Source organism: Pseudophryne corroboree, chromosome 1 (genome assembly GCF_028390025.1).
Source record: "Pseudophryne corroboree isolate aPseCor3 chromosome 1, aPseCor3.hap2, whole genome shotgun sequence".
Taxonomy (NCBI): domain Eukaryota; kingdom Metazoa; phylum Chordata; class Amphibia; order Anura; family Myobatrachidae; genus Pseudophryne; species Pseudophryne corroboree.
In genome coordinates, this window is record NC_086444.1 from 654,953,559 (window position 1) to 654,965,567 (window position 12,009).

General features: G+C 45.5%; 1 protein-coding gene across 1 annotated transcript in view; it reads left to right on the forward strand.

The window, feature by feature from the left end:
- POLR1E (RNA polymerase I subunit E) overlaps positions 1-12,009 on the forward strand; it is a 140,794-nt gene that overhangs the window by 93,258 nt on the left and 35,527 nt on the right. The window contains exons 9-11 of the mRNA XM_063914661.1: positions 566-696; positions 1,388-1,469; positions 10,261-10,392. Coding sequence (XP_063770731.1) covers positions 566-696; positions 1,388-1,469; positions 10,261-10,392 — 345 coding nt within the window. The remainder of the gene's footprint in view (positions 1-565; positions 697-1,387; positions 1,470-10,260; positions 10,393-12,009) is intronic.

Sequence of the window (12,009 nt, forward strand, 5' to 3'; positions counted from 1 at the left end):
TAATTTTGCTGTTACGTTCATTGATAAATTATATTTCTGACAGTGAATATTTTAAGCTTGATCCATTTTAATAGCCATCCCTGCTTTGTAACAGTTAACTATTTTTCATTGGTCAGAGGATCCTGTGGTGGGTAAGAGCAGGTTTGATATCCTGAATAATTAGAAGGGTCAAGAGTATTTAATCTACTCCAGAATTGCCCTCACCTGGCTTCATATAAGGCCTACACAGCCAATCAAGGTTGAGGCTTTAGAAGAAAAAAAAACCGTCCAGAAGGGTTTCAGGTATACATGCCAACATATTGTGCAATCTGTTACATTTAATAAGTGACTATTATTGTGCAGAATTATGTCCTGTCTACAGTGGTACCTTGCAGAGAGAGCACTCCTTACTTTAAGCGAACATGTTACAGTGGTGTCCACATTTTTGCAAACAAATGTTCAAATGTATACTGTGCAGCTTGTTAAAATATGAATGTTATATCTTGGATTTCCATTTCTTAGAAGTGCAGATGGTATATCCTGTTTTTTGTTGTTGATGCCATATATTTCTCTTCTCCTTCCACAGACATGGTTATTTTGTACTCCAGGAACTCCAGGAATTGAAGCTAGTAAAAGACATTGACAGACAAGCCAGAGCTCTGTGGTATTTGGACATTTTGATTAAACTGAGCCAACTAAAAACTGTGAAACGGAAGGGTGAGCCTCATTTTTCATAGAATTTAAAATGCGGGGAGTCGTCAAAACTATTTAGAAATGGTGTGGATTCCACCATTAATATATCATTTAAAAGCCCTTTAAACACCCTGCTCCAGAATGTATGGTATTTGGCAAGTCTGCACATCCTATTCTGCTTTGCAGGGGTTCTATACCACAAATTAAACAAATTTAAGAGCTTGCTCATTCAGAGCTTGTGGTTATCTATTTGCCAGCATACCCTGGCTACCATTAAAATTTGCAGGGCTTGCTGGGACTTGTAGTGCTAGTAAAAAAAAAAATCTGATATTACACTGAAACCCATGGCTCATGTATGTTGGATGAGCTCTAGAGCTGACGGCCCAGGAGTGGTGTCTACCGGGTTATTTGCGGGCCTGAGTCTCCTAGGAAATTAGCCCTGTGCTGACTGGACTAGGGCTGGTTGGCACAATAACAAGGGGACGTAATGCTTTTTATCCCCATGATTTTTGCTATTACTAGACTAGGCTTCAACTTTAAACTTTTTGTCCCTGGAAAAACACAAAAAACTCATCTGATTTGCAAACCCAACGCTTAGTAAATTTACCCCTAGGGGTCAAACCTTGGTCTGTTGTGGCTCTTTATGATCTCTGTGTCTTGTGACTGAGGGGGCAGTAATACATCTATTTTTAACCTGTGTGGTTTTCTGTTGTAGATCTTATTGCTCTTCAATGTCCAAAGATTATATGTGGCAGCTTAATGAAAAACTTTACTGTCACCATCTTTAAAAATGACAGGTGAGACTATACTTACACATAACAGGATCCATTCTTCCAATGAAGCAGTATTTTCAGGTATAAAGGATTGGCAGCAGCACAAGGGATTGTGGCCACGCACTGGGTCATCATTGTTAGTGAAATGATTTGCACTTTCATAACAATAAATCAATCCAAAATATCGATATTGGGCGCATCGCCCCGATGGTGTTTCAGGTGTGTGGGGGGCTTTACTCTTGTACGTACTTGGGATTAATAAACTACTGTGTATAAAATAATAATACACATTTGAATTCCAGGTACTACATTATTAGTGTCTTTGGTCTTGCTTATTTCCATGTTGCAAAACAAGTATTTGTACTGTTTACAGTGAATGGTGAGATGGTCACTACTTTGTTTTGCCTTTGTATCCTAAAGTGTTAGAACTGCTGGTTTTATGCACAGGTGACCCTAAAGCTGGGTGTACACGGGAATGACCAGCAGTTGGCCCGATTTTAAGGGACGTTTTCCCTTGAGCCAGATTGTCTGTACACAGTACACGATTTAATGAATGATATATCGTTCCATCCTTCATAAACAAGTCACATGACAAATCGTCCGGAATGGCCGACATCGCGTGGGAGCGTGCAAATCCTCCGTACACACTGGGTAATGTAGACGATTTGGTGTTGCGAAACTCTGCTCGATATCGCTCCAGTGTGTACCCAGCTTTAGTAGTTTTTGTCATTTCTCATTTCTCTGATGTCCTAGCGGATGCTGGGAACTCCGTAAGGACCATGGGGAATAGACGGGCTCCGCAGGAGACTCGGCACTCTAAAAGAAAGATTAGGTACGATCTGGTGTGCACTGGCTCCTCCCTCTATGCCCCTCCTCCAGACCTCAGTTAGAATCTGTGCCCGGCCAGAGCTGGGTGCTCCTAGTGGGCTCTCCAGAGCTTGCTAGAAAAGAAAGTATTTGTTAGGTTTTTTATTTTCAGTGAGATATGCTGGCAACAGACTCACTGCTACGTGGGACTGAGGGGAGAGAAGCAAACCTACCTGCTTGCAGCTAGCTTGTGCTTCTTAGGCTACTGGACACCATTAGCTCCAGAGGGTTCGAACACAGGGCCTGACCTCGATCGTCCGTTCCCGGAGCCGCGCCGCCGTCCCCCTTGCAGAGCCAGAAGACAGAAGAGAAGCGATGAAATCGGCGGCAGAAGACTCCTGTCTTCATTAAGGTAGCGCACAGCACCGCAGCTGTGCGCCATTGCTCCCACAGCACACCACACACTCCGGTCACTGTAGGGTGCTGGGGGGGGGCGCCCTGGGCAGCAATTATAATACCTTTTGGCACTTAAAATACACATAATACAGTCTGAAAACTGTATATGTGTAAAAAACCCCGCCATTAAGTTACATAAAATGCGGGACAGAAGCCTGCCGCTGAAGGGGCGGGGCCTTCTTCCTCAGCACACCAGCGCCATTTTCCCTTCACAGCTCCGCTGGAAGCAGCTCCCCAGGCTCTCCCCTGAAGTATCCTGATACAAGAAGGGTAAAAATGAGAGGGGGGCACATAAATTTAGGCGCAAATAAGATATTTAAGCAGCTATTGGGTAAATCACTTTTTATAGTGTAAATCCCTGTGTTATATAGCGCTGTGGTGTGTGCTGGCATACTCTCTCTCTGTCTCCCCAAAGGACTTTGTGGGGTCCTGTCCTCAGTCTGAGCATTCCCTGTGTGTGTGCGGTGTGTCGGTACGGCTGTGTCGACATGTTTGATGAGGAGGGTTACGTGGAGGCGGAGCAGGGGCAGATAAGTGTGGTGTCGCCCCTGATGGGGCCGACACCTGATTGGATGGATATGTGGAAGGTCTTAACCGACAGTGTCAACTCCTTACATAAAAGGTTTGATGACGCAGCAGCCTTGGGACAGCCGTCAGGGGCTCATAAACGCCCGCTAGCTCAGATGGTAGACACAGATGTCGACACGGAGTCTGACTCCAGTGTAGATGAGAATGAGACAAATGTACAGTCTACAAAAGCCATCCGATGCATGATTACTGCAATGAAAGATGTATTGCACATTTCTGACATTAACCCGGTTACCACCAAGAGGGGTATTATGTTTGTGGAGAAAAAGCAGCCAGTGACTTTTCCCCCATCTGATGAATTAAATGAATTGTGTGAAGAAGCGTGGAGTTCCCCTGATAAGAAACTAGTGATTTCTAAGAGGTTACTGATGGCGTACCCTTTCCCGCCAACGGATAGGTTACGTTGGGAAACATCCCCTAGGGTGGACAAGGCGCTAACACGCTTATCTAAAAGGGTGGCACTGCCGTCTCAGGATACGGCTGCCCTAAAGGAGCCTGCGGATAGAAAGCAGGAAGCTATCCTGAAGTCTGTGTATACACACTCTGGTACTCTACTGAGACCTGCTATTGCTTCAGCCTGGATGTGTAGTGCTGCAGCAGCATGGACTGATTCCCTGTCAGACAACATTGATTCCCTCGACAGGGATACTGTTTTGCTAACCCTCGAACATATAAAAGACGTCGTCTTATATATGCGGGATGCCCAGAGGGACATTTGCCTGCTGGCATCTAGAATTAATGCAATGTCCATTTCTGCCAGTAGAGTATTATGGACTCGGCAGTGGACAGGTGATGCTGATTCTAAAAAACACATGGAGGTTTTGCCTTATAAGGGTGAGGAATTGTTTGGGGACGGTCTCTCGGACCTCGTATCCACAGCAACTGCTGGGAAGTCGACTTTTTTACCTCAGGTTCCCTCACAGCCTAAGAAAGCACCGTATTATCAAGTGCAGTCCTTTCGGCCTCAGAAAGGCAAGCGGGTCAGAGGAGCATCCTTTCTGGCCAGAGGCAAGGGTAGAGGAAAGAAGCTGCACCAGGCAGCCAGTTCCCAGGAACAAAAATCCTCCCCTGCTTCCACTAAGTCCACCGCATGACGTTGGGGCTCCACAGGCGGAGCCAGGTGCGGTGGGGGCGCGTCTCCGAAACTTCAGCAACCAGTGGGTTCGCTCACAGGTGGATCTCTGGGCTGTACAAATTGTATCTCAGGGATACAAACTGGAGTTCGAGGCGACTCCCCCTCGCCGTTACCTCAAATCAGCCTTGCCAGCTGCTCCCAGGGAAAGGGAGGTAGTACTGGCGGCAATTCACAAGCTGTACTTCCAGCAGGTGATAATCAAGGTCCCCCTCCTTCAACAGGGAAGGGGTTACTATTCCACAATGTTTGTGGTACCGAAACCGGACGGTTCGGTGAGACCCATTCTGAATTTAAAATCCTTGAACACTTATATAAAGAAGTTCAAGTTCAAAATGGAATCGCTCAGGGCGGTTATTGCAAGCCTGGAAGAGGGGGATTTTATGGTGTCGCTGGACATCAAGGATGCTTACTTGCATGTCCCCATTTACCCACCTCACCAGGAATACCTCAGGTTTGTGGTACAGGACTGTCATTACCAATTCCAGACGTTACCGTTTGGTCTGTCCACGGCACCGAGAATATTTACCAAGGTAATGGCCGAAATGATGATACTCCTTCGGAAGAAGGGAGTTATAATTATCCTGTACTTGGACGATCTCCTCATAAAGGCGAGGTCCAGAGAGTAGTTGTTGGTCAGCGTAGCACTCTCTCAGGAAGTGTTGCAACAGCACGGCTGGATTCTGAATATCCCAAAGTCGCAGCTGATTCCTGCGACGTGTCTGCTTTTCCTGGGCATGATTCTGGACATAGAACAGAAGAAGGTGTTTCTCCCGGTGGAGAAGGCCCAGGAATTGTCATCTCTGGTCAGGGACCTCCTGTAACCAAAACAGGTGTCGGTGCATCACTGCACGCGAGTCCTGGGAAAGATGGTGGCTTCTTACGAAGCAATTCCCTTCGGCAGGTTCCATGCAAGGATCTTTCAGTGGGATCTGTTGGTCAAATGGTCCGGATCGCATCTTCAGATGCATCGGTTGATCACCCTGTCCCCAAGGGCCAGGGTGTCTCTGCTGTGGTGGCTGCAGAGTGCTCATCTTCTCGAGGGCCGCAGGTTCGGCATACAGGACTGGGTCCTGGTGACCACGGATGCAAGCCTCCGAGGATGGGGGGCAGTCACTCAGTGAAGAAACTTCCAAGGACAGTGGTCAAGTCTGGAGACTTCACTACACATAAATATACTGAAACTAAGGGCCATTTACAACGCCCTGAGTCAAGCAGAGCCCCTGCTTCAAAACCACCCAGTACTGATTCAGTCAGACAACATCACGGCGGTCGCCCATGTAAACCGCCAGGGCGGCACGAGAAGCAGGATGGCAATGGCAGAAGCCACAAGGATTCTTCGATGGGCGGAGAATCACGTGCTAGCACTGTCAGCAGTGTTCATTCCGGGAGTGGACAACTGGGAAGCAGACTTCCTCAGCAGGCACGACCTCCACCCGGGAGAGTGGGGACTTCATCAAGAAGTCTTCACACAGATTGTAAATCGCTGGGAACTGCCACGGGTGGACATGATGGCGTCCCGCCTCAACAAAAAGCTAAAAAAATATTGCGCCAGGTCAAGGGACCCTCAGGCGATAGCTGTGGACGCACTAGTGACACCGTGGGTGTACCAGTCGGTTTATGTGTTCCCTCCTCTTCCTCTCATACCCAAAGTACTGAGGATAGTAAGAAAGAGAGGAGTAAGAATTATACTCATCGTTCCGGATTGGCCAAGAAGAACTTGGTACCCAGAACTACAAGAAATGATCTCAGAGGACCCATGGCCTCTGCCTCTCAGACAGGACCTGTTACAGCAGGGGCCCTGTCTGTTCCAAGACTTACCGCGGCTGCGTTTGACGGCATCGCGGTTGAACGCCGGATCCTAACGGAAAAGGGCATTCCAGATGAAGTGATTCCTACGCTGATAAAAGCTAAGAAGGATGTGACAGCAAAGCATTATCACCGCATATGGCGGAAATATGTCGCTTGGTGTGAGGCCAGGAAGGCCCCAACAGAGGAATTCCAGCTGGGTCGATTTCTGCACTTCCTACAGTCAGGGGTGACTATGGGCCTAAAATTGGGGTCCATAAAGGTCCAGATTTCGGCCCTATCTATTTTCTTTCAAAAAGAACTGGCTTCACTGCCTGAAGTTCAGACGTTTGTAAAGGGAGTGCTGCATATTCAACCCCCTTTTGTGCCTCCAGTGGCACCTTGGGATCTTAACGTTGTGTTGGATTTCCTGAAATCACACTGGTTTGAGCCACTTAGGACCGTGGAGCTAAAGTATCTCACGTGGAAGGTGGTCATGCTGTTGGCCTTAGCTTCAGCTAGGCGTGTGTCAGAATTGGCGGCTTTGTCGTGTAAAAGCCCGTATCTGATCTTCCATATGGACAGGGCAGAATTGAGGATTCGTCCCCAATTTCTCCCAAAGGTGGTTTCAGCGTTTCATTTGAACCAACCTATTGTGGTGCCTGCGGCTACTCGGGACTTGGAGGATTCCAAGTTGCTGGACGTAGTCCGGGCTTTGAAAATTTATGTTTCCAGGACGGCTGGAGTCAGGAAAACTGACTCGCTATTTATCCTGCATGCACCCAACAAGCTGGGTGCTCCTGCTTCAAAGCAAACTATTGCTCGCTGGATCTGTTGCATGATTCAGCTGGCACATTCTGCGGCTGGACTGCCGCATCCTAAATCAGTAAAAGCCCATTCCACAAGGAAGGTGGGCTCTTCTTGGGCGGCTGCCCGAGGGGTCTCGGCTTTACAGCTTTGCCGAGCTGCTACTTGGTCGGGTTCAAACACATTTGCAAAATTCTACAGGTTTGATACCCTGGCTGAGGAGGACCTTGAGTTTGCTCATTCGGTGCTGCAGAGTCATCCGCACTCTCCCGCCCGTTTGGGAGCTTTGGTATAATCCCCATGGTCCTTACGGAGTTCCCAGCATCCACTAGGACGTCAGAGAAAATAAGAATTTACTCACCGGTAATTCTATTTCTCGTAGTCCGTAGTGGATGCTGGGCGCCCGTCCCAAGTGCGGACTCTCTGCAATACATGTATATAGTTATTGCTTCACTAAAGGGTTATTGTTATGAGCCATCCGTAAAAGGAGGCTCAGTTGTTGTTCATACTGTTAACTGGGTATGGTTATCACAAGTTGTACAGTGTGATTGGTGTGACTGGTATGAGTCTTACCCTGGATTCCAAATCCTTTCCTTGTTGTGTCAGCTCTTCCGGGCACAGTTTCCCTAACTGAGGTCTGGAGGAGGGGCATAGAGGGAGGAGCCAGTGCACACCAGATAGTACCTAATCTTTCTTTTAGAGTGCCCAGTCTCCTGCAGAGCCCGTCTATTCCCCATGGTCCTTACGGAGTTCCCAGCATCCACTACGGACTACGAGAAATAGAATTACCGGTGAGTAAATTCTTCTTATTTTTTTCATAGATCACTGAATCCAAAATAATTGATTAGGGGATTCTGAACATTTCAACATAAGACTAATGTAATACAAAGAAAGTGGTATTCTTAATTACAAACCAAAAGAAGATTAGTTAGAGCCACACTCCTATTTGTATACTTAGTAGCGGCACCTTTAGCTGTGCTTGGTTGAGTGCAGCAATTTTTAAATCATTCCACAGATTTTCAGTTGGATTGGGGTCTGGGCTGTGACTGAGCCACTTGAGGACTTTGATTACAGGTTTGCGACATTGTCATGTGGAAATAGAAGTCTCCCAAGTCATGATTTGCAGTTGGGATTTTTTCTTGCAAATTGCATTTTTTGTGTTTCCATTGTGTACTGCAATTTTTAATCTTTTCAGTACTCCCAGTGAAAGCATGTATCCAGTTGTATTCCAGCTGCATCTGCCCCAGGCACATGAAGGGGAGGGAGCCGCAGTTTGATACAGGTTGAGTATCTCTTATCCAAAATGCTTGGGACCAGAAGTATTTTGGATATCGGATTTTTCCATATTTTGGAATAATTGCATACCATAATGAGATATCATGGCGATGGGACCTAAATCTAAGCACAGAGTGCATTTGTTTCATATACACCTTATACACACAGCCTGAAGGTAATTTTAGCCAATATTTTTAATAACTTTGTGCATTAAACAAAGTGTGTGTAGATTCACACAATTCATTTATGTTTCATATACACCTTATACACACAGCCTGAAGGTCATGTAATACAATATCTTTAATAACTTTGTGTATTAATGTTTGTGTACATTGAGCCATCAGAAAACAAAAGTTTCACTATTTCACTCTTACTCAAAAAATTCCGTATTTCGGAATATTCCGTATTTCGGAATATTTGGATATGGGATACTCAACCTGTATAAGAATGTGGCAGAGTAAATGCGACTATTCAGATGCATTTTGTTACTTTTAATAAGGCCCAAAATATGTCTGTCATTCTATTTTGCCTTCTATTTTACGACTTTTTCAAGTCACTTAAGTAAAACAGCATCATCATATAATTATATCCCCTCAACCATGCTTCATATTAAGGATAATATTTTTGGGAAAGATGATTTAATTTAAGGATACATCTAATGTAGAGGACAAATTGCCCAATCATGTTTTTCTTCTGAAAGCTTTTATTTATGCCTTTCTCCCTTTAAAGTGCACATTTGTGAAGAACCTGGGCTGCTGTGGGGGGTGAAGGAGCGGGTAGGAGTTTTATAATGCAGCCAGCTCAGAATTCTCTCTACTTACTAAGGGCGGGATGGATCAAACACATTTAAATGTGATAAATCTCGCTACTTCATGCATAGCAGCGGTTATTAACACCATATGGATGTCGTTTTTTTAAATTATTTACGCGAAGAACAAATATATTCTGATAAGGGCTGTCTTTTGCGATGAGTGGACTTGTGGGTTTATGACCAGACATACCTACTGCGCGTGCGTAAGCTGAGGCGGGATATTGGTAGGGATCCTGTTGCATCCGTCTCTGGGATTTATGCAGAGAGAAGCCCATAGGCTTCTATTAGGCAATGCCATCAGGTACAAGCTGCTTGATACATACTGGGCATGCAGTGAAAGAAACCTCAGAATACTCCAGTTTTGACCGCATTTTGCTGTTAGTATGTTCTGCCCTGTATCACATAACTGTGGTTGTCATGGTAGTTTCATGGCACTGTGCATAACTATAAATAGCAGTCTGCAGATATAAACCAAAGAAAAATGGTAATCTGTTATATTTCTTATTTACCACAGTAATTTATTTGAAAAACACGTCATTTTTCATGGGATTGCTGCTGTAATTGTACACGTGTTACTCTAGTGTGTGCGAATAATATGGATTGCATCACGGTTTATTCAAGTGTATCTTATAAAGAAGCGCATTTTTTTTCTTATTAAGACATAGGTTTAGAGTTTGCCATTACAGATTTTCTGTTCATTAGTGTTAAGAAACCCATTTGATCCCATGATCTAAAATAAGATGTGAAGTGTCTTTTGTGGATGAATTCTTCCTGTATTCGCTGTGAAGACACTAATTTGGTTTTGGACTTTATGGAATAAAATTAGTCTTCATTGCACTAGTCTGTGTTGCAGTGATTTGGTATCCTCTGCTCTAGATTAGGGTTTCTAACATTCTAACAGTCTTACTTTTGAGACGTCTGTGTAAATATGCCTAATCCATATAAGCGTCCCTTTCTTTTATTATTGTGATTGAATCTTCTGCGTGGTCCATTCTTGTACAACCTTTTACAAGTGCTTGTCATTTTAAAAAGCATCTTTTGAACAAGCTAGAATGCCTGTAGTCACATGTATTAATTATAGGAAGACACACTGAATTATTAATCATGTCTATTTAGCAGCATAACTGTTTGTTTTCTATTTCTCCTGTTAGGCTCCATAATTCAATATCTGGGACAATGAGATCTAAAATTGTGGCTTATGTGATAGCCCTGGCCTTACATATCTCTGATTTTCGGGTAGATCTGTCATTTTTACAGAGAGACTTGAAGCTTACAGAAAGCAGGCAAGTGTCATTTAGCCACAATGTTTGTATGTAATATCGTCTGTAAGCATTCCTTATTTAACGCAACAGAACTCAAAACACTTTATGCTATTGTATTATAAGCACTAGAATTAGCAGGAGTGAAAGCCAATCCTCTCCAGCCCCAAAACACTTTTAAGGTCATCTTAACTTAAAGGTTTGTAAATGCCCTCTCGCCAACTTTTAGAAGTGCACTGATGATATGATTACATAATGTCATTTCAGATGACAATAATATTTAATGCAGAGCTTGTGTATAACACAAGACAGTGGAACGAGGTTTAGCACAAGCCCAGTCGTACAGGGCATGGCGCCAAGAAGGGTTGTTTGGCGTGGCCGCAGCAATAGTGTATTAGGACACATCTGTATGTAAGGAGGTGGTACATAATATTTTGTTTGAATGTGTGTCTTAATCGCAACAGTTTCACAAGGCTGCACTGATTAATCTGATATGCGACACTTGTACCTCTGTGTGCGGCGGAGTCTGAATCTGTAAACCTAGTGGTACGATTCGGCAGCTGCGGCTTTTTTACGCCAAGTTCCAATGTGCTTTGTATACATATTTAGACTCAGTCGCAGACAGATGTACAAGTGCCGCATGTCAGATGAATCAGTGCAGTCCCCTGAAGCAGGTTTGTTGGATCGCATTGCAAATAAGGCACACATTTGAGCAAAAAAGACACACAAGATACTACACTGCTCGTCTCTCTCGCTCCGTATAGCGTATTGAGACTAGGGGAGTCATTCCAAGTTGATCACACGCTAGCTGTTTTTAGCAGCCTTGCAAACGCATAGTCGCCACCCACGGGGGAGTGTATTTTCGCTTTGCAAGTGTGCGAACGCCTGTGCAGCCGAGCTCTGCAAAAACATTTCTGCTGCGGGGTACACAGGGCTCCACAAGGATAGACATTGGGGGTGTAGACATTGGGGGTGTAGAGTAGGATCTTGATCCGAAGCACCAACAGGCTCAAAAGCTTTGACCTTCTTCCCAAGATGCATAGCGCCGCCTCCTATATCACCCCGCCTCTGTGCACAGGAGCTCAGTTTGTAGTTGGTGCTTGCAGTGCAAGCATGTAACAGGAAGAGCTGCTCACAGCAGCTCCAGTAAAAGCTTTTTCTGAGGAAAAAAGAAGACTACAGGGCTGCAGCAGAGGCACAGATTGTGCTGGATGTCAGTAGACATTGCCTGCTGCAGCTCCATCTCTCCCCCAGCGGCGCTGTACACTCCCGAGCCCTGGTTGCCGGGTACCTACAGCAGGAGGCTCCGGTTTTCTTCCAAGTTAGTCACACACGGCTGGGGCTCTCCGGGATCGCGTGGCCGCACTTCGTGAGGAGGTAAGTGCACTTTATCGCGATCCGGCGCGGCCGGTGGACACTGTGGCAGTACAGATCACCAGGGCATGGGACAGGTCAGGTTTTCTCTGTAAACCGTTTTATTAGAGCCCGCAGTACCCGGTGGTTTTGCCAGCAGGGGGATAGAGCTTAGACCTGAAGCCCCTCCCCCAGCTCCAGGGCGCCATTTTCTGCAAATGTTCCCGCCCTGGAGCTGCATATCGGTCTCTCCCTCCCTGGCAGTGTCTGCGGTGCCATTATCCCTCA